This window comes from Apis florea, unplaced genomic scaffold (genome assembly GCF_048593485.1).
Source record: "Apis florea isolate Af1SG1 unplaced genomic scaffold, ASM4859348v1 contig_26_pilon, whole genome shotgun sequence".
NCBI classification, from domain to species: Eukaryota; Metazoa; Arthropoda; class Insecta; order Hymenoptera; family Apidae; genus Apis; species Apis florea.
The window spans coordinates 255,387-278,523 of record NW_028256622.1 but is presented as its reverse complement, the minus strand read 5'-3'; the positions used below and the strand labels follow the sequence as shown (position 1 = coordinate 278,523).

Genomic DNA, 23,137 nt, shown 5'->3' with positions numbered 1-23,137 from the left:
TCCATCTCTCTCTCTCTCTCTCTCTTTCTCTCTCTCCCCCCCCCCCTCTTTTTCTTTCTTCTCGCCTCGACGTTTGATCGGTTTTGCCCGGACGAAGAGGAAAAGAGGGAGGATTCGTGTTTCGTATATGGGACACGATTTCGAAGGGAATCGGTTTAAAGTTTTTCCTTTACACGCGAATATTTTCGAAAGTACGAAAGTAGTTGGAGAATGCGTTACGTAATTTTAGGCTCTCTTTTTCCGAGGGAATAAAAATTCACTCGTAAAATTTTCATTCTCGCTTCGTAATTTCGCGAAACAAGAGGATCGAAGGAGGATCTGTTCGCGATCTCTCCGAATGGAAAATGGGGGTTGCGTGTGTCGGGAATCGGTATGGGAGAATATTTCGACGGGGTATGGTCGGATCCCTCGGCGCCCGCCCCTCAAAACCGGTGTATTTGCCACCGGTTGAATTTTCTCGGGACAACCGTATCTATTCTTCGTATCGCTCGAAACTTTACGAGCGTCCCGTAGAACGCGGTCACACGCGATTCTTGTACCAAGGATACTCGCGGAGATTTATCTTTACGATCCTCTTAAAGTCCCTCTTCCACGAAAAATCACTCGTATGTATTCGAATATATCTTCATCCTTTCCTCCCCCTCCTTTTTTCCTCGTTCATTCATTTTTTTTTCTTTTTTTTTTTTTACCAAACGCATCATCTTTCATCAAACCTTCCTTTCACTCTACTCGAATTAACGCTTCTCCCTCCCGTAGAGCTTCAGAGGAATTTTTGGATCGCTCTTTATTTTTCCTCGGCCAGTTTCCACCATGTCGATCGACTCGTCGGGCTGACTCGTGGACTCGAGGCGGACGAGAGGCAAATCGTTGAATGTAAACGCAGGTATATCAGTGATGACAGTATCAACGGCTAATAAAATACGAAGGGTCGCCGTCGAATTCTCGCCGTTTCGTCCTTTCACTGATCTTTCCAGCCCCGCTGAAAAATCGAGAGACGAGTAGAAGAAATACACGACAACGACAGGTGCGAGGAACAAGGAGGGACAGAAACTTGGACCTCTGGATCTCTTCGTTTTTCTTTTCCACCTTTTGGCGGGAGACCAACACGCGGTCAAAATTTATTGGTGTTTTTTTAAAAATTTCATCCCGTCGTAGTGGCGCAGAGTACGATCGATGCGCGTGGAATGCTCGAGTCGATGGAGTTGGTGATGAAAAGTGAACGGTTGTTTCGACGCTAAGAGGAGGCCAGGATTTTCGTAAACGTCCCGTCGAAGAATAATTTAATAATCGTGGATTCAAATTTTTAGAATGCTCGAAAGATATACGAATCGATGGGATTCGTTGTCTCCACGCTGAATGTTGAAAGGAGGCCACGATTCTCGTAAACGTCCCGTTGAAGAATGATTTAATATCGCGACGAGCTGTCAATTTTATAGATAGAAGAACGGAACAAACGAATATAAATGACATTTTCTCTTCCACGTTCTTTGACGTTCCACCGACGATCCGATCTTATCCGAAACAAAATTACGAAAACTTGATCCATCTTCTATTATTTACATAATAACGTAATTACGTTACTAGGCGCTCTCGATGGATAACCTTCTGAAATACGAATTACGAAGTGCAAACGTGTTAATTCTCAACTTAATACCCCCGCGACATTTATACGAAGCCATGAGCCTGCCTCTGTCCGGACCCAGGTTTCCAATAAAACGCGTTTCCTTCCTCGAAGAAGGGAGGAATAGCAGACGTCGGATCGAAAATTATTTTTGCCGCGAATAATCGGGAGACGCGTCGACTGCGAAATTCCAGCAATTTCTTCGTCGGTCGCACGTGAAACCATCCAGCCACCCGAGGCAGGATATTTCTGTCTCGGGGTTGCTGCTCGCGTTCGCACGTGGGCGGCTGCTTCCTCGGAGGGCGTACGTTTCCTGTACGTGTTGGGGGAGGAGGGAGGAGGAGGAAGGCGCATCGTGCGCGGCACGGCAATTCAGACTCGAAAGCTTCCAAACATCTTCAATATAAGTTAGGCAACTGTACTTAGGTTACCTTCGTAACCGGGGCCGCATACGAAACAGTCCGCGAATAGTTGGGAGGCATTCCCTTATTGCGAATATCAAGTAACCGTGCAACCTCCCCCCTTCTTCTATCGTCGCGCCTTAAATTAACTCTCAAATTAGGTAGACGATAACGAGGCTGGGCGGGGATGGCGCGCAGTTGGAACCGGGTCGAAGATGCGACCCGAGGATCGAGTTAGAATCGGTTGAGTTGCGCCGAATGTTCGGCCTTCTTTTCGGCCTTCGAATTCGAGGAGATGTTTCCTCGTCTTCTTTTCGGGGGAAAGAAAAAAGAAAAACGAGAGAGAGAGAGAGAGAGAGAGTTTTGATAACGATACGTTGATTGATCGCCGATATTTTAACAGGATTTCGCGTCGGAATTCTTCGGTTAAACGACGAGAGTTGGAGACAGGTGAATAGATGCCGTTTTTCCATCCAGGGGAAAAATATCCAGGATGGAAACCGAAAAAAACCGAAACGTTCCAATTTTTCGCGATATTTCTGGTATCGGTTTACGAAAAAAATTTGTTCCCAGAAGTTTACGCAGTTTGCACGCGTACAACTGTTCCTTCGATTCGAAATCGATTTTTCATTTTTATTTTATCGCCCACGGAAGAAAAAAAAAAAAGAAAAGTTTTAAGCGAAACGGAAACTTTTCATTCTCGGTTTCGAGATTCGTGGGTGGTGGATAAATTCGTTTACCCACAACGTTTTAGTTCGAAGCGACTCGTCGATGATGTTGCAACGAGTTCATTAAGTTTGATGGGGAAACCATTCGGCCAACGAATCGATTTAATCGTCGCGATATCGGCCGCGGCGCGGTCGTCATCGCGTCGAAGGGCGATATCAACGTGAATTACGCCCCATCCCCCTCGAATATACGTCGCGAATCCGTTATATCGGAATCGTTTTAAAGCCGGTTGAAAAAGGTGGCGTTGAGCGGGACGCGTTCGAACCGCGACGACGCATCGTGTATTAATTCGACACGTGTGACACGGGTTCAACGCGTCGTTTCTATTACCGAGCGACGAAATCGCTATTGCATTATTGATCTTGGCGTTGGTGTATACACGCGTATACACACACGAGCCCCCATATTACTGGATACGTATCCAGCTAATTAATTTGTAATCCCACTGTTTACCGGAGGCTCTCGTTTCAAGATTTAAGAAGAACGGGTTGCTCGTCGAGGGACGAAGATTTGTTTGATTCGATGATCGATCCGATATTTGGAGAAAGAATATTTCACGCGCGATGGAAATAGGAATAGTTTGAGATATTGATTCGTTCGAATATTGTGTGTGTGTGTGTGTGTGTACGGTTTCTCGGCTATCAGACTAGCTAATTATTATTCAGATTCGATTCAACCGTTGCATATTTCAAGGGGGAAACGTATTTCAAATATCTATTATACACGACCGTGTAAACGTGTAACGAAATTAGGTTGGCCGTTTCCACGCAATTGCACGAAAGATGAATAAACACGAGGGACATCATCCTGCCGTAATTTCAACAACGTGAGATCTCGAGGGAGGGGATAAACTTTCCAATAATTCGGACAACAAGAACGCGAATAATTCGAAATAACACCTCCTTCTTTCCTTCCTCCCTAAACCGTTTCGTTCGATGCGCGAATGTACAGGAATGTACAGAGACGATTTGCGATTCGGCCAGAACGCCGCGCCAAGCTGTTGGCATTAGGTGGCCGCGTTTGGATAATTATGATACAGTTTACAGTTTAGCGAGCAAGCCACGAGTGCACCCTCTCCCCCCTCGACTTAGGCTTAATCGACAGACTCTGTGCATTTGCACCTATCTGTAAATACACGTTATAACGACAGGCCGCTCCCTCCTCCTCCTCCTCTTCTCCTCCTCTCGTCCACTCGATAACCGACCCGCAACAACTCGTTCTTTTCCTCGTTCGAAAGGAAAGGAAGAGGGATGCGCCGTGGTTACGAAGTTTGTCTCTTTAACGAGACGGAATAAGGGTTGGCGAGGGAGGGAGAATGGCGATGATAATGCAGCTGACGCGGTGCAATAATTTGCCGCGACCACGGTTTAGGAGGAAGGCCGGCGTGATAGCCGGCTAACTGTAAAATATTAATGCGTCGGGGATTTCTGCAGTGTCGTATCAAAGCCGCGGCTAAAAGCTTCCACGGGACCGTTTCTGTCCATTTCCGGGTGATTAATCGGCGAGAAGATGCTCCTTCTTCCTTTCTTTTCTCTCTTTTCTTTTTCTTTTTTTTTTTCTCTCTCTCTCCATCGATTTAACCTCGTGCGATAGTTTCGAGTAAATGTACGTTTTGCGAGGGTAAAATACAATTTTTGGTAAAATTGATAAAACTCGTTTCGTACGGCGCAATACGGAAGCAATATTTGAAGAAATTTATATCGAAGAATTTATTTCGATGTGATCTCCGTTTTTGGAGAAATTTGAATTTTTCATTTGGACGAGAATCTTTTAAACGAACGACACAGATCCGATAAGCCGCTGATAAATATTCTATCGATATCGGGTAATCCTCGAGCGAATCCTGTAAAATACGTTTAATCTAATTCGACGAGTTGGAAATCTTGTACCGGACGCGAGTCGAAAAGTAAAACCGTGCGTAAATTTCCCTTCCATCTCGCGTCTAATTTATACTTTCCATCCAAATTACTTACCTCCTCTCTCTCTCTCGAGGATCAAGAAAACCGAGGAATAAAGAGTCCAAAAAAAGAAAAAAAAAAAAAAAAAAGGATAGGAATGAAAGCCAAAGTTGCACTTTCCACAAATCGAATGCGGGAACAAAATTTCATTCGTTCCTCGAAGCGCGATCTTCTGATACGCGGGCCACGAGAGAGGAGGAATCAAGATGTCTGCCGTTCCGACGTAATTACGAAAGTTTTACGCCGACGTAATATCGTCCCGTACACCGGCGAGTAATCGGATTAGCATAAATAAGCCGTTACCGATTCGTGGTTTACAGTTATTGCGAGCGTTGTAGCTCGACGTTATGCCCCAATAAAAATCGACGATTGCCCGCTTCGCGATTCGGTTAGCCGCGTTTCTCACTGGTGAGAGAGAGAGAGAGAAAAAAGCGTGCATATATATGTATATAATATTGCCTTATGTGGCTTATCTGCCAGATACACGGAGTTGCACACGGAGTTGGGCCCGAGTCAAGAATATTTAATGGAGCGTGCGAGCAGCGTGGAGAATCGCAAATAAATTTCGCCGCCGAGTTTATCGTCTGTGAAAATATACCTTCGATTCCTCTCAATTTCACGGAACCCCTCCGTGAGAAGGGGGATTTTCTGTCTCCTCCTCTATTTTCATTCCTTACGGTTTTTAATTTAAAACCGATTTTTCCGATCTCTTTCCTTCCTCTTCTTCCCTTTCCTTGCGAATTTCGCTCTTCGTTTCTTCCCTTCGAATCTTTGCATCGCTCTGCGAAATCGGAACGGAGAAGAGGGTAGAATCGATTTCTTCGTACGAAGAAGAAGAAGAAGAAGACGAAGAATTACGCGAAGTATAACGAAGGAAAAGAGAGAGAATGGAACAATTTGGCGATTCCAAATTCATCGGTATCCTCGAAGAAAGAGAGATATTCTCGAGCGAAGAAATCGTCGACGGGGAGGAAGAGATTTTTAGATCCGGTCGCTCCATTCGTCAAGATTTTTCCCCACCGCGAATCGTGAGTTGTTGGGGGGGAGGAAAAATCGTTGGAATTGGTACGCATGGCGGATCCTCGGCCAAGCAGCACAATACCACCTCCTCCTCTCCCCCTCGTGCGGAAACTCGTCGTCCAGAGATGCCCGGCTGCAAAACATCGGCTGCGTCCCTCGCTAAACCCGGCGACGTCTACGCGGAGGAAGGGGAGAGGAGGAGGGAGTTTTCTGTTTTGCCGGAACTACTTTCCCGGAAGAGCTTCTTGTCTCATTTTTCGCCCCGCTTCCGCGGCGACGTCTTCGCCTCCCAACTTGTTCAATTCCCGGCCGCGAGTATGACACGAAGAGCGCGAGCAGTATCCGTGTTCCCTGCGTGGAAGAGCACAGGAATGCTTTTTGCCCTCGGCTTCCTGTCGCCTGTCTTCCTTCTCTCTCTCTCTTCGTTTCTTCGAACGAGAGAGCGGTGGATGGTTGGCTAGTTCTTCTTCTTCTCCTTCCCCCCGTGTCTCGAACGCGAGCCGTTCACGCGAGAAATTCGAGGAGACCGCAAGCAGAAAACGACGTTGGTTGTGTAACGCGTTGGCCTTTTACGTCTCCTCGCGCTTCCCTTCTTGATGGGTTTATTGTTGGGCGAGAGCGTGAAAAGTGGCGGAATTTCGCCTTCTTCTTCTTCTTCTTCTTCTTTCTGTCCGGGCTCAGCTCTTTTTCGAGCTGGCGAATCCAATTCGGATTTCCAGTTCGAATTTTGGATCGATGGATGGATGGCAACCAAGTCGAATGGTCGGTGAGTAGTTTCCTTTACAAATGGATGGAAAATTGGGGCTGGACTGGTTATTAAATTTCGAAGGAATGGTCGGGTGTTTATCCACCCCGAACGTCGCGACCTCTGCCTGCTGGTGGCTGTCCAAAGTATCGTCACGAAGGTGGCTGGCTTACCGAAACTTCCATCTCGCGAAACTTGGCAAAGACTTGCGGGAGGGGAGGAGAGAGGGAGGGCGTGCAAGGGACGGAAAGGGGCAAAGGACAACAGGGAAGTTGGAAGACAGTGCAGCCGGCAGTTTCCGCGCGCTGCTTTCTCCGAAACTTACTTTTCCTCCTCCTCCTCCTCCTCCTTTTCGCTTCGCTTCCGACCTCGTCTGCTTTACGTATGGCCTCGTTCGCGAGCAACGCTGCTTGTTGACCGTTTTCCATCTCTTCTTTCTTGAATTGAATTATCGCCCGTTAAAACTCGAAATCTGTACGCAACTACGAGAAAAATTAATCTATTGGAAATTTTCTGTCCCAAATATTTCGATTCGAGAGCAAAGTTCAGCCGATGGATCGTTAAATTTACAAGGAGTCGAACAAGGTTCGAAAGTTGGGAAGTTCGGAATTAGAAGTTGTTCCAAAAACTCTCTAAAGCCTCGGCTCGCAAGATCGAGGTACGAAAGCGGCCAATAACATCTCGATCATCAGCGACATCTTCTCTTCTAAGGGAAAATTCGTTGGAAAAACGAGAGTGAAGGATTCCGGTTCCCAGGAAAACTGAGCAGTGTGTTGCAACAATTTCTTCTCGAGTAGGACTCGATGGTGATCATCGCTTCATCGCTAATCGTGGCTTTTAATTCAAATACGTATACTTGGTGGTTGCAAGCAACGAGAAAAAACGAAATCTTTCGTTTGTTTCGTCAATTATTCTCTGTATCTATCTAAACTCGTTTCATCTGTAGCCAGATAGTTGTTGATCGTTAGAATATTGTAGTATTAGAGTTTGATGCGCTCGAAAATTCGTGCATCGACGAAAATCTTAGGTTGTTCAAAGGCCGGAGTTGCTTCGAAACATTCTAATTATCAAATTATATTAACGTTTTTAAAGCTTCAACATCGATGAATAAACAGTATCGAAAATGAATATTGAAAAGAAAAAAATGTTTGAATTTGTTCTAAAGTGGACAAATATTGAATTCGAAGGTATTCTTCGAATTCAAAACCTCTCTCGAAAACGGCATTGTCCTCGTAGCATCGCCAATGTTCAACCATCTGTTCAACAGATCGCCGAAAATACCGTGTTCCTTGTCTCTTCGATACCCGATAACCGATTACAATTGTAATAATCGTGCTTGTCAAAATGTCGAGTTAATACCAAAGAAGAGAGAAGAAAACTCGGCTTGTCGTTGTAACGAAAGACAGGAAAATACAGCCCGTGATATTTCGAGTATTGGAGGAAGAGGCGAAAACGCGATAAAAGTTGGATCGAATCGGCCCGTTTTGCAGAATTAACACCGGATTATTATCGAGATCCGTAATTAGACGAGTTTTGAAATTGGACAACGTTGCAGCTGCGTACACCGATAAATTGTTAAAAAAAAAGAAAGGAAGGAAGAAAAGTTCGATGAGGTGGCGAGGGATGGCGTTGATGGGCAATGTGCACGGCAACATTTTAACGAATATGCCTCCCGTATCGGCATGTGTACACGGTTAATGAGTCTGGATTTGTGCAATTACGAGTTCTGTATTTCGTCCGGCAATTTGATCGCGCGCGATCGTCCAAATTAGCCCGGAATGGCAGAGCAGAACTAACCAGCTAATTTACATATAAATCGCCGCTACATCCGAGGTATACGAGGCGGCATCTTTCGCAGTTTGCGCACCGTGCGGTTTATTTAAATGTTACACCGCTGTGAACACGGTTTGTTGTCTTCGAGGCGCGATTCGCAAATATTTTTCGGATAATATTAACCGCTCCCTCTGGTCAACTTGTTAGCCTCGCTTTGTCGTCCAATTCCGAATTGGAACGAATTGTTACAGACCTCTATTTCGTTCTATTCGGTCAAAAAATCGATTGTTTTGTTCCAGTCGAAGAGCGAAAATATATTAACAACGAGGATTGGAGTATAAGAGATTAATAGCTGTGTCATTGGGACGAGGAGAAGGATCAATATTCAGGCGTGACGTTTGTTTCGAAGAGGAAGATTTCCGATCCTTTATTTTTGCACGTGTGCTTGTTTTTCCGATCGGATCGAATCGAATCGACGAGAAAATAGCAATTTCGACGTTGATGGAACGCGTGAAGAGGTCAGTGGGACTCGGAGCCGCGATTATTTCGTTTGATAGATTGGCACAAGTGTTATAATTGTTTTCCTAATGGCTTTCTTCTTCGACCTTTTTCCCTTCCTTCCTTCCTTCCTTCTTTCGAACGAAATTACGATGCGCTCGATGAAATTCGAGAAAAATAAAAGAGAGAGAATTAATCTTCCTTTGTCCATTAGGATAAACGTCTGCCACTTTTTCTTCTCCGTGATATTTCGTTTATCGCGGCAATAAATTCTTCGAACGAATTCTATTCCCGATCGAATCGTTCTTTCCCCTCGAGAAAAGAAAAATTTTTATTTTCCCGTAACTAATAATCGAGCCAGGCCACGTCCAATTGTAATTCCTTCCAATTGATCACGAAAAAATCCAAATAATTCTTCTCTTCCGCGACGAAGAACGAAGAGAATCTCTCGAAGGGAGAAAGTTGAAATTCCGAAAGAATGGTTATTCTTGGGAGGAAAATATAACACGAGGATGAGGGCGGCGAGTGGAAGGGAAGTGAAATAAGTGTTTAACCTCGATCCTTGCCGTATCCGACCATTCTAAATCCAGCGTGCAAGCGGAGTAGATAGCCGATAGGAGATAGGAGATAGCAGGCCTTGCATGCATTCACCTGCGACACGGCCCGATTCGAGGCAAGGAGAAACGAGACGGACGAGCTCGATGCGGTTTCAATGGACGCGAAATAGGTCGAGTTACTTACGCGAGTCGTTTCAAGGAGAAAGATTCGCAATCTTTTTCCAATGCCCTCGAACCTGTGAACTGCGCGTGTGCTCGAAACCTTTGAGTCGCGTTCGAACGGACATATTTTAATTATCCTCCCTTCCTTTTAAAAATAATTTTACATATCAAAGAGACGAAAGGAGAGGTTCGAAAAATTTGGATAATTTCTCCAAGTAATTTTCCTACTATTATCCTCCTTTCAAGATATGAATGCAAAGAGAGACTGAAGGAAATATTGGATAATTTGTTTAAATATAATTTTATAAATCAAAGGAAAGTTAATTCGAAGAGAGATACGTAATAAGATTCAAAACTTTGGATAATTTCTCCAAGTAATTTCAAAAGTACAAAGAGAGATACATTGGGAGAAAATTTGGATAATTTCTTTAAATATAATCTCTTATAAATCAAAGGGAACTTAATTCGAAAGGAGATACGATATTTTCCTATTCTTTCAAAAGCAAAGGGAGAGATATAGATTGAAAGAATAATTTGAATATATTCGAATAATTTTCCCATTTTTCCATCGATATCGTCGTGGTGTACGTGCAATACAATCCTCTCCATTAAATTCTCGATGAAATTGTCAGAGGGGAGGGAGGAGGGAAATGAAAATTAAAGGAGCAGAGAGTGCGTCGTGATTCGAAAAACATTGGTTCGATTTAAAGTTTGGCAATGGAATCATCGGGCTTTACATTATTTTGAGAGGAAAACGGGGCCGCATTGGAAACCGGGAGCTTGTTTCGGCCAGATTGGCCGGGCTTTACCGGCGATGGAAGTACCAAGAGAGTCGGTCTCTGATGCCGATTCCGCGATAGGGCGAACGGCAGTAACATCCGGTTGCATCTGAAATACGATTCCAGATTGGATTAAAGACAAGAGGTTTCTTCTTCTGTCGAATCGCCGCTGCGCCCTCCAATTCCCCTTGGATATAGACCGAGGGGATTTAACCTTATCGAAACGACGAAGAATTAACGTAGATTCTTTCCCCCTTTCTTCTGTTTCAGGTATGTTCCAACTATATTTTTCCAAATCTTCTCGATTCTTCTTTGACGACGACGACGACGACGACGACGACGATGACGGTACGTACAGTTTGAGAGTTGTATTTTCGTTGTTAGAAACGTGTAATGGATCGTTGGATTAGATCGATGGAAGATTTCGAGATATTATATAGCGCGATTTAATTTCCATCCAGGCAGAGTTGAAATTTTGATTATATTGGCTCATTCGACGAGCATTTACGTTGGACTCGCAGAGTACGATAAATTGAATTATAGCGAGGGAAAATTGTTATATTACGTTTAAAAGTAATATCGCTACTTTCTCTATTAAATCACGAGAGATCCATTCATTACTGCCTCGCGGAGTAAATTAGAAAATTACCATGTCCCGCAAGATTTATCGTTTCCCCCTGTTGAAAATTTCTGATAAAAGTTCTATAATTGTTTCTGTAACAACGTTTTGTGAAAACGGGCAAAATGTATTCGATAAAAATCAAAAGATCGCGATGAATGGAAATATTCTTTTTCTCTCTCTCTCTTTCTCTCTCTCTCTCTCTCTCTCTCTCTCTTCTCGAAGCGAAAATATTTCATATATAATATTTCGTTTTCATCGAACTGCATTAACCGCAATTTATTCCAACTACATCGCTGACGAATTTCAATTAAACTTAAGCGTTTCCGTTTTATGCAATTGGAAATTTAAATCACGAAAGTCGTTCATTTTTCGCAAAATTCTCAAATCTCCCCTTTTTGTTTTTATCGAAAACAAAACAATTATTTTTCCTTTATGTTATGCTTTCGAACGTAAAGAAAAAGAAGTAGAAGAAGAAGAAGAAGAAGAAGAAGAAAAAAAAACAATCACGGAAGGTAAACCGAATTCGTTTCTTCTTCACTTCAGAACTTCGTCACACTTTTAAACAGCGGACTCAACGATAAACTTACTTGTCACTCGGAATCCTGAATTACTCCGTTCACTCTCGATCAAATCAATAAGCTCGATTGATGGATCGTTGCTTCGACTCGAATGAAAATCTCTCTTACCATGCTTATTCTTCACACACTCCCCCCTTCCATCCCTCGGAACCATCATATCGGAAGATTTACGCTAAAGACCCGTCTCGTTGTGACCGGATAAAGTTGAAGTCCCGACATTGCCGAATAAATTTTCTACTTATCCCTTATCTTGCGTCACGACGCGCCTCGTCTCATCGCCCGTCCATCGAGCAAATTCGATGGAGTACAAAAAGAAAAAAAAAAAAAAGAAAAAAGAAAAAAAGAAGGAGAAGCGTGAAAAATCTCCGGAAAACGGATTAAATTGGTAAATTTCCAGAAGAGCTCGCTTCCAATCGTCTTCTCGCCGGCCGCATAAATTATCGAGCGGCCGCGTCTATCCGCGAAATTACGATTTCCACTCAGCGATCTCCCCCCACTCCAAAAAAAAAATTCGATGCCTCGACCTCGCGATGGCCGGGCGCACGAGAAGACCGCAGAGTGCAAGAATCGGATGAAAAATTGGGGAGAGGGCGAAAAATTGCGGCGCGTGTTTCTTCTCCGCGTTAATACGGCGTTACGGATAACGGTGGGGGGGAGGGGGGGTCGATCGTTGGAAACGACGGGCGAAACGAGCGATTTGGAGGGAGGGCGGCGGTGGCCTGCGGTCGCCGGCATTAGGGATTTTAGGCAGGCTTTACGATGGGGCGGAGAGGGGGATGGGGGGCAGCACAGGGGATTTTGGTCGGAGGCTGGACCGACCGAGCGCTTGCACTGTTCACGGCGATTAATTCATTGCCGTTCACCGCATCCCGCCGCAAACCGCCTTTCGCCCCTCGCGCCCCCCTTCTTCGACCCCCTCCTCCTCCTCCCCCCCCCATCGTCTCGCGCCCTTTCCATCCTTTCGAATGTCGCCTCGCAACCTAATCGGTCGCGGAATCGAATGGTGGGTGAATCGATGCCGATTCTTCGCCGCTGGATGCTTTTAGCGGCGGCTCCTCCTCCTTCTCCTCCTCCTCTTCTCCATGGATGATTGCGGTTTAACGTTTGCGCGCGGTGTTTTTGCGCTTTTTCGTTCGCGGCCTGATCTGTTGCTTTAGGATTTTTTTTTTTCCCCTCTCTCTTTCTCTCCCTCTTTCTTTCGAGATCGATTTGTTTGTTTCTCGCGAATGATAAAGTATTTGGAGGCGGTCGAATGAAGTTCGAGCGAACGAACCCGGTTTTCGTAATTTCTTTTTTTTTTTTTTTACCCTTCTCCACCTATTTGTAACGTGTTCGTTTCGTGCACGTGCCATGCTCGCACGCGAATACTCGACATTCGCGCTATGAATATTTCCACGCATCGATCTCGCTTTCTCGAGAAACACGTGGAAAAGTATCTTAGCTGACGGAATTGTAATTTTTTGAATCGTCGTTTCTCGGCGATCATCGAGCCACGATACTGGAAGAAGCATGGAGGAGGGGGTGGATGGAACGATGCTCGATTTTTCGAAGGAGAAGAGAATTCGTTCCACGGACGTCTTTGTACAACTCCAGTTGGAAGGAGAGCGAACGAGATCGGATTGGAAAGTGTCGCGCGGGATCGATCCCCCCCCCCCCGCGATTACGATTGCGTAACCCCGGCGAGAATTTGAAATGCAAAAAACGCGAAGTGGATTCGAGGGCGTGGCGGGATTTGCCGCGCTCGTTGCAACGATATTGGGACTCGCGTGGACCCCTCCCTCTCCGTGGATCGTTAGGTATTTTTCAAAGCCACCGCTTTGGGGGATCGCACGACTTTGACGAACAGCCCTCGATTCCGATTCCCTTCCCTTCCCCTCCCCTCCCCCCAGGAGGGAAAACGCCGATCTCTTTCCTTCGCCTCCTCCAATTTCCCGTCCACTTTTCTCCGCCCCGATCCTCGACCTTAACCCTTTGCGCTCCAACGCTGGGCGACGATACTTATTTACGTTCGATTTTTCTTTCTTTTTTTTTTTTTTTTTAAATAGATTCGTGAATGGATTCCTAAGCTGTTCCAAGTGTAATCTTATAAAGCGTGGAATAATATCGATCTGAAATGGTAGATCGTGATCGAGGATCGAGTCGGTTTGACGATAGAAATATTGTTTTCAAACAGCAATGAAATTTATATAGTTCGAGCGAAGATGAGTTTGAGTTAAGAGATGGACGATAGAGAGCGATAAAAGTAGAGGTGTGGTATAAGAAGATGAGAAATAAGAATAATAAACGGTGAACTTGGTTTGCTCTCGATAAAGTAAAGAAAAGTGAAATACATTAAACGTGACATTTTATCGTGTTTTACGCCTTTTACGGCTTGACGACGATGCATCTTGGTAATACAATATAGACTTCGATATTCGATAAATTTTCTTTCTGATATGTAAATATAATAATCATTTTAAGTTAGCTAAGAAATTCAGCGAACGGGACATTTCTCTCTCTCTCTCTCTCTCTTTTCGATGAAATAAAGTGTGAAAAGAGGGGAAGCGAAACGAACAGGTGCGTTCGATCGTGTTTTTCGAATTCGAAGAAATCGTTCTGTTCGAGAAACTCGGTGTAACGATTTCGAAAAGAGGAGTTTTGAATCGGCGTGTCCGTGAGACGCGTTCGTAGATGGCGCAGGGGGTTGATGGCGCGGCGTGACCAAATCAAAAGAGAGGGATTTCCGGTAATTTCCGCAGCCTAAAACGTTTCCGCGAATGGCGGCAGATATCATGGAAAAGCGACGTCTACCCCCGACGCGAGTTTCCTAAGGCTCTGATTTCTATGAACCGTGATTTATCGCGTTTCAAGAACCCCTTCCGACAGTTTAACGATGCCGTGATTCGAGGGCAGGAAACTGGATTCGCTTCGAAATATCGATCTCTCCCTCTCTCTCTCTCTCTCTCTCTCCTTTTCGCTTCACTCCACATTCCAAAGATGAAAACCTTTTACTTTTCCACGGGTGGAGACTAGCTAGCCCCCTTCGATCTTTTAATCGAAATGTTTCGCGTGATTTATGAACTCGGATTTGATTATCGTTTCAACGTAACGACAGGCCGTTCTTTGATTAATTTTCGTACGATCGTTGCGGTTATTCGCTCAACGACTCGACGACCAAATGACGAATCTGTTGTTGACCCCCGAGCCTGTTAATAATCCCGCGCCAACTTCTATTAAATTACCTTACTGGCCGGTCGTTCGGAACATCGAATGGCATCTCGAGCACCGTAAGCACCGTCATTTGCAAGCGTCATTGATCATTAATCACGCCCGTTCGCGTGAACCTACCGAGTTCGCCCGAATCCCAATCAAACTCGAATTGTTGTTCCCTCGTTCGAAGGATTACGCGTTTTCGACTCCATTTTCCAAATTCGTCCAACGATACATTCGCGAAACAAGCGAAGTGAAAATTGCCGTGAAGTAAAAATTTTCTCCAAAGCCACCAAAAAAAAAAAAAAAAAAAAAAAAGAAGAAGAAATAAAGCAACAAAAATCATAAATTCTCGTCCACTCTGCAATTAATCCCATTTTTACGACCGAGAAAGGGAGAGGGAGGGGAGGGGGAAGGGGGAAAGAAGAAGAAACAAACCATTGCTCGACGAGTATAATCCGGTAAAATTAAAATCATCCGGGTTTTGGTCGCGCAAATTTCGTCGATCTGTGCGATTCGCGTTAAATATCGACCACTAACGGCTCGATTCCCGAAAAATCTGCTCTCCTTTCGGAAGGCGACGGTCGAAACGCGCTCTCGTTCCATCCGATGGTCGGCCAGTAATTAGCGAATTGGTGTTGATCGAGCGGTGTTCATTCGAGCGACCCGTTCCCCTCATTTCGTAAAAGCGATCCCCGATAACCTATCAAAAATCGGTAAAAATCTACGACCATTTCTCGAAAGGCTCATTTTGCCCTCATTTACTTATACTTCATTTATTTATTTCTATTTTTCACTCTGTCCCTTTTCCTCGTCCATTCTATTTTATCGCATGAATAATAACTTTTCGCGCTATCTCGCGTAGAATTTGTTTCTCGCGTGCTTCGAGCAGTTTGTGTTTCGCGTTTCGGGATTTTCGAGTTATTTTCCTCGATCCTTTTTTTTCCCTCCTCCCATCCCGTCTCGATAAAGTTAAACGGTTCATTGTTATTCATAAATTGGGATTATGCCATTTAATTTTCCAACATAGCGTGGGCATTTCGTAACGTTGTTGATATTGGAACGCTTTAAAAATAATTTATCGATGATAAATTATTTTTAAAAGCGGGAATCGATCGAAACGGCGGCGAAAGATAAATTCTGGTGGATCTCGAAAACGACTTTCCTTATCTCGAGCCGGTGATTAATTAATCCGTTATCATCGGATCACCGATTACGCGGTGGGTCCGTCAAGCGACGACGACGAGAGTCAACAATGCGACCGCCTCGGCCCGTCCACAAAAGGAGCCCTTGTCAACCTGCCAGTGGCGCGATATTCGACCATAGTTTTTATTGCTGGTGAAAGGGTGAAAAATTGCGACTGTTTCCGCGAGATATCCTTCGGTTCGGGGCTGAAAGAACGAAGCTGAAGGAACGTTTGACAGGAAGGAGAGAGAAACGTTTCGGCCCGTGAATGGATATCCATCGCGATAGACGAGCAATGGATGGACGAATTTTTGGTAAAAATTCATCCCTCGAGATATATATTCTTGAAAATTACTCGATAAACGAGACAAGTAGAGATTTATAATTAATCGAGGCTCCGGTTTCGTCGAATGCCGATCGATTAAGCGGGCCGTGATCGATGCTCCTTCTTTGGCTGATTAATGGCCGGTCTACCCGCACGTTTGATCTCATTAGCCGGCTAGAAACCGATTATAAATGTTCTTGCCCCGTTCTACTTCGTTCCGATCTTCCGTCCAACGTAAATGCGCGAAAGCAAAAATTTGCGATTTTTCTCGATCTGAGAAAATTCGATCGATTCGAAAATACGTCGTGTTCGTTTTTAATATTCTTCCCGCAGACAGAAGCTTTCGTCGGGCCTGGTGGATATTTATTCCTCGGAGAGGAAGTCGGTTGTCCCCGAGAAGCGACAATGAAAGTGTAATAAGATAAAAACAAGCGCGAAGGGAAAATCTGCTTTGAGATATTTCAAAGCGCGGTGATTCGATTCGATTCAATTTCAGCCATGAAACGGGGAAAGCAGCTTACGACATTCCGCCAAGGATATCGCATCTACAAAGAGAGAGATGATTTCTCTTTCGTTCGTACGATTCGCAACGATTCTTTCCCGCGGTTTCATTTCAAAGTCTCTTTGAACACTCTTGATGATGGTTTCAAATTCCCTCCGACCATTTCGAGATCCCATCGATTTCGACTACACTTTGCAACACACACACACACACACGTATATATATATATATATATTAAAAATTCACTCGAAGAAGTTTACGCTAATTCAGTACGTACAACTCGATCCCCTAAAAGATATTTTCCAATTAATAATAATGGATCTTCAAAATGAAGGAAATTCTGAAAATTGTACACATTCATTACTGGAGATCCTGGTCAAGTGAAAAGGCGAGAAATCTCGAACCGGATTACGATACCAATAATCCTCCAGTGTTCCACCTGTTCAATTAGCAAGCCCGAAGAGGTGAGTGGCACTCCTCCTCGAAGGGGATGGAAGCAAGGGACAGGAGATGGTCGTAGGGTGGTCAGTGTGGTGGATGCACATTGAGCAGGGCGCGGTTAACTGTGACGCCGGGTGAGGGGGTGTCGGAAGTGGATTTCTCGAGATAGATCCTGGGAGAGGGGGGAGGGTGGAGGGCCGCCACAACACCGCAAGGCTCAACTTGGATAGTCGCGCGGGGATTTGGGGTTTAACGTTGGTCAGGTTGCACCGACGAAACCTTATCTCGAAATCGCCACGAAACCACCCACTCTGGAAGGAAGGCGGCCGAGCAACACAGAGTTGGCCCCCGCGATTAACGACGGCTTATAAAACGAACCGCCGCTCGTAAAATTAGAGAGGGGAGGGGGTGTGCAACCGTCCTCGGTTTGCGGCCGTCCTCCGTTCCAGAAATTCGATTGGACGGAGATCGGCTCGTCCTTGCTTCGCATCCCCTTCGTTCTCGAAGAGTTGGCTTCGAGTTCGAGGAGATTCGAGTTTGAGGGAGTTTTATCGAAGCTTGCCTCTGTTTTTTCTTTTACGACCAATGTACGAAAGTGATGGCTGGTTACGCAGTGGTGAACGATAAATGAAAAATATACGGATTCAGGTGAATGGATGTATTTCGGTTATACGTGAATGCACGTGTCTCTTTAGAGAACAATTGAAGATCGAAGATGAACGAAAGGATACCAACTGTATGAGAAAGTAGTAACGCTGCTAGCAACGTTCAATAATCAAAAATTACAGATAAAATTTCAGTGAACTTTATACTCTATAAGAGAAAGAATTAATTGTAATCCGTTGCGTCTGTTTGCTCGTGTAGATTTGACTTGAATCAATAACTTGTACAAGTGAACAAGTTCGGTGTGGATTTAACACAAAACAAAAAGGGGAAATCTTGTTAACTCGGGCGTAACGTTTTTTCTTTGTCGCACTTGTCTCTTTTTAATTATTCGAAAGAGAAAAAAGAAGAGAGAAGAAAAAGAGATTCTCCAAAGCGGAGAAACGATGATATATTTTAACGAATACGGTAGATTTCATTAACCTCGTCCTCGTACCTGATTCTATTTACAAATTAAACAAACTCGAAAAAGAGATTTCTCGAGAGTAGAAAGGATGATTTTCTTCTTCTTCTTCTTCTTTTTTTTTTTTTTTTATCAATCCAGAAAACGGATACTCCTTTGATTCCAAGCGACGATACCTTTCACCCGGTTGAAACATATTTACAGCTAAAGCTAGTTAAAATCTTTTTAACCCGCGTTACCATGCACAAAATACAAAAAAGGAGCTATTCAACGGGCAGCCATTCAAGTTGTCTTCGCGTAAAGGAATAATACAACCCGTCACGTATCTCGCGATGTAAAAAGGAACGGAATCTTTTTCCTTTTCTGCCTCCTTTCTCGCCGAGTATAAATTCATAAGTTTATTCGCCGTATTATGAGATAGTATCTACGAAATTTACGAGAAGAAAAAATTACAAATACGAGCAGTCACGAGACAAGTTAGTCTCGATCTCAAAAACGACACGAAGGATAAAACAGCATCCAAGTCTTCGTCGATTGGATTCACACACACACACACATATATACGCGCGAAAAACTAGAAAGGAAAAGAAAGAGATATACAAAATTTGAACGGCACCAGAGATATCGTCCAAGCCCACTTCCAAGAAATTCTCCACAGATCTCTTCCGAGATCGCCAATCGAAACTTGCCATATCGGAACGGAGGCGGAATTAATCGATCCCGCGGCCAAATATTGTCCTTTCTCCCAGAGCCAGTTTTCCGCTCTTTGACGCGCCGTGCCGAGCTTTCGGCTTCGACACGCTCGAACCACGCTGATTAAACAGTCGCCCGCGCCCACGTTTTCCTTCCCGAGTAATTAAAGAGAGCTCGCCGCCGAGCCGAACAAACTTCGCAGCCCTCGAAGCCTAGAGAGCCCAGGTATATCTTCTTCCTCTCCCAGTTCGTTTTTCTCTCTCCACCGCCTCCGGCCAACTTGGATTAGATAAGTTTGCCGTTTAGCCAATCTCTCTCTCTCTCCCCCCCTCTGTCTCTCTTTCGATGGATTCGGTTTAGTTGATTCCAGGCTCGGCTCGGTTTTGTTTGGTTTGTCTCGCCGTTCGATTCGAGTCTTTGAAGCGGCCCTCAAGTATCCATCTATCCATTCGCCGACCACAGTTCGCACTGGATACTCGACTCTCTCCCCTTTTCTCCTTTGTTCTCCTTCGAGAGTGTGGGTTGGATCCTTTCGTTTCGAAAACTTTCCACTTGCGATACGGCAGATTCGATTTCCATGGCCGCATTCTCTCGATCGCGATGAATTGGAGGTGGCGAGGGCGTGGAATCTCCTCGATGTGAGAAACATCGATCGATCTTAACGGATCTTAACCGTTCACGACGATGACGTGAATTCTGAGAAAGATATTATTTCGTGTGTATTTTGATGATTGTGGAAAATGAGATATATATATATATATATCTTCTCTTCCCCTCGCCTCTGTATTTTATTTCGATAATATATGTTGCACGTTATGCACGCGATGAAGGAAGCTTTTAATTTAATTATCCCGCTGGAAATTAAATTCGCTCCAAATTTCCGTGCTGTGCAAGTATCTGTGAATTAATAACCATTAGGGGGGAGGGTAGGGGAATGTCAGGTTCTCTAATATTAATTATAATTGTGAATGATTCTTTTTTTTTTTTTTTTTTTGTATCCCCCGGCTGAAAAGAGATATATATATATATATATATTATATCGTTTAATATCGTTACTGATTAATATGTTTTTACGGTAGAGATTTATGATTTTTAGTTCGATCGATTTGGCAAGTCTGTATTTTCGTATTACACTTTTTATTCAATTTGACGTGTTTACCCATAATAAGATTCGGTTTGTTATTCATTTTCCATGAAAGGAGGGAGGGAGGGATTACCACGTTTTTTTTAAAAAACACGGAGTGTCTTTTTATCAAATTAATAATTTTCTACGCAAAACAAAAATTACGCGTAACAAAATAAATATCGTAACGAAAGGGGAAATTCAATTTATCTTGAGTGAGTGCAATTTGCTTTAGAAGAAATATTTTATGTTACACTTCTCGTTGTATTCCCCCCTCCCCCCCCCCTTTTTTTCCTTCGGCGAAAAGATAGCTACGATCCTTCTTCTTGCAAGATGGGGGGGGGGAGGGGAAAAAAGGCAGAGAAGATATCGAAAGACAGAAAACTCTTTGGTCCACGATAAAATATTCAAGTTCCATCCTCCTTAACGCGATGACGAATCAAGAGCGTTGGTTTGCACGAGAACGAAGGGAAAAGATAGAAAGAAGAAGGCAAAGGGAGGGAAGGGGGAAAAAAAAAGTATAAGTAGTCGAGGGAAACCACTTTTGGATATTGTCGATATTCGAGAGATGTTCCATCTCCACGTCCGGCTCGATCTGTATCCACCAAGAAGAAGAAGAAGAAGAAGAAGAAGAAGAACAATGTAAATAGCGATCGGTTCCTAGTTTCATCCCACCGTTGGGGAGAGATCTCGAATACCATTAGCTCACTGAACCTCGCTCGGCCATGATAAATATCTTCGCCGTGAAAAGATATCTCTTCGCGTAATTGTGATTGTTCCACGTGTTTTCTTGGCTCGTATCTTCCCCGCGTTCCGATCCTTCCTCCTCGACGAACGATTACGCCGAAATGGAAATCGGAAGAGAGATTTCGCATAACACGAGGTTTCGCAATTTGCATTTTTCAAGAAAATGGGATGCTCGATTTTCTCGTGCGCATTTAATTAAAGAGATGCAGTTTCCCGTGGAATGGGATCGCGGAAATTTATCGCGATGATGAATTTAAACTAAAGTATAACTCTCTCTTCGATCGTAGAAAAATTCGTGTACGAAAAATATTTCGAACAGCTCTGAACGTGTAATTACTCCCCCAGAAAAAGAGAAAGTGCACAACACTGCTACTTACACTTAAACTTGAAGCCTCGCGAGAATCCCCCTTCTCCTCGTTGCGGCAACACCACCACCACCACGAGGGAAGCGTTTACTTTTTCCCGAGCCCCGTTAGATAATGGAATCGGGAGGAACGAGTGGACCGTATGACAAGGCAGTAACAAGGGTGTCGCAACAACACCTCCTGCGCAATAACGACGGGGCGCCCCCTCTCTTCCCCCGACACCGTTCCTCCAATCTCCTCCGAAGGGTACGGAACGTTCGTTGGCTGGCTTCATCGCGCGGAAGAATGTGTTTTCTCCGCCAACGCCAACTAATCCCCGCGTGCTCGATCCCGTGAAGATGTCGACTTAATTTCCCCCGCTCCCTCGAGTAATTTGTCCCGGATAGGGGGGCATTAAGCAGACGTATACACGCGCGTCCATCGCGTCTCCCTCCCGTGTTTTCGAGAATCTCGAGCCTCTCCCCTCCCCTTCAACAACGTATCCCTCTCTCCCCCACCCGGAGGAAGCGCGACAGTGAGAGACAAACGATGGCCAAGAGTAATTTTACGGAGGTCGAGCAACCCACCTCCCGTGACCCTCGCTCCTTTCGCCTTCCCCTTCTTCTTCCCCGTGTCGTCGCCTCCTCCCTCTTCGAGTGGTTATTTTATTCGGGACGAATATAAAAGGGCGAATGTGGCCTGGTTTTCTTTTTTTTCTTCTTCTTCTTCTTCTTCGAGTTCATCGAGAATCCTTTCCCCCCTCTGTTCCTCTTCCCTTTGGGAGAAGGAGAAATTGGGGGGGGGAGGGGGGGGGGAGGCGGGATATCGTGATTAAAATTCTCTTCGTTGAATTCGTAGCGAGGCGCGGTTTAATAATAATCCCGAGGAATGAAGGATAAACTCGCGGAAGAATGGTGAATGTTACGAAGGATTGACTCGTAATCGACTCGTGGAAAATGCTTGGAATCGTATCGTAGCTGGAGGGTTGTAAACCCATCGATTCGATCGGGGGGGAAATTAAAATGTGCTTTTATCGCCGAAATTTTCGCCGAGCACGTTTTATATTTGTTCCCCCGAAATGACCAATTCAATTCCATAGATCCTCGCGCAGTGGCGATATATCAATTACAGTTTTATTCGTTTGTTTTATCCGTCCTCGCGCTTCCCCCATTGATTTATATTTAGCGGTTAAAGCGATGAGCGTAAACAGGGGGATAAATAAACGCGGTCGGCCCGATTCTCGACATTTATATTTACAGGTATAACGAATATGCGTTTTTGAACGCGTTCGTTTCGTTTCGTTACGGAATATTTTTCACCCCCTCTCTCCTCTCCCCCTCCTCCGGTGTCGCGGTATCAACGTGACGGATCCACGATTTAATGAACCGGACGATTCCCTCCGGTTTCAGCTTTACAAAGATTAAATCTCGACGATTTTATCCCGATAAATTCTCCGTCCGCCGACCAGACAATTTGTATTCAATTGTCCCAAATGCTTTCACGCCGAAAGACAATCTCGTCCTCGCGCCGAAACAATTTCGCGCAAATAAATTCGACGAGTTAAAAAGTCAAAAAGAGGCGTGTATATATATCCAGCTTATCCAGCGAAGGAGCAGCAACGTCAAAATGTTTCTATCGTCGTTCTTCGAACGAGGTGCAAAGCAAAGTGATCGAGAAACGCGAGGACGAGGAGAGGGCGCCCTTATCGGGGTTGCACTCGTTGTTAATTAGAAGGTTTACGAGGGGTGGCGATGGAAGAGGAGGAAGGAAGGAAGGAAGGAAGGAAGGAAGGAAGGAAGGAGGAAATGCAAAGCCGGTCGTTCCGGGGACGCTCGTTGGCAGAGGAGCTGTGGGCTCTCTCGCGAGCGGTATAGGTAATAATAAAAAGGGAAGAGGGGCTGGCCAGGATCCCGTGGTAATAACCGGCCGCGAAGCTAATTTCTCCATCGCCGTAGGAGTGACGGTGCACACGCCAAATTGTTAGGAGGGAAGAAACGGTCGCTGGCAGAGAGCGTTTCTTCTAATGTACTCGAGCAGTTGCTCCACATCTGGCAATTAGGGCCTCTTTTATCGCCCAGC

General features: G+C 44.7%; 1 protein-coding gene across 2 annotated transcripts in view; it reads left to right on the top strand.

Moving 5' to 3' along the window:
- Positions 1-23,137, top strand: part of LOC100863713 (mind bomb 1) — a 335,118-nt gene that overhangs the window by 69,120 nt on the left and 242,861 nt on the right. The window contains exon 10 of one of the 2 annotated variants that reach the window (XM_086907119.1): positions 10,514-12,084. The exons of the other annotated variant lie outside the window; for it this stretch is intronic. Coding sequence (XP_086763245.1) covers positions 10,514-10,559 — 46 coding nt within the window. The 3' untranslated portion in view covers positions 10,560-12,084. Of the gene's footprint in view, positions 1-10,513; positions 12,085-23,137 lie in introns of those variants that run through there. 2 annotated transcript variants of the gene reach the window in all.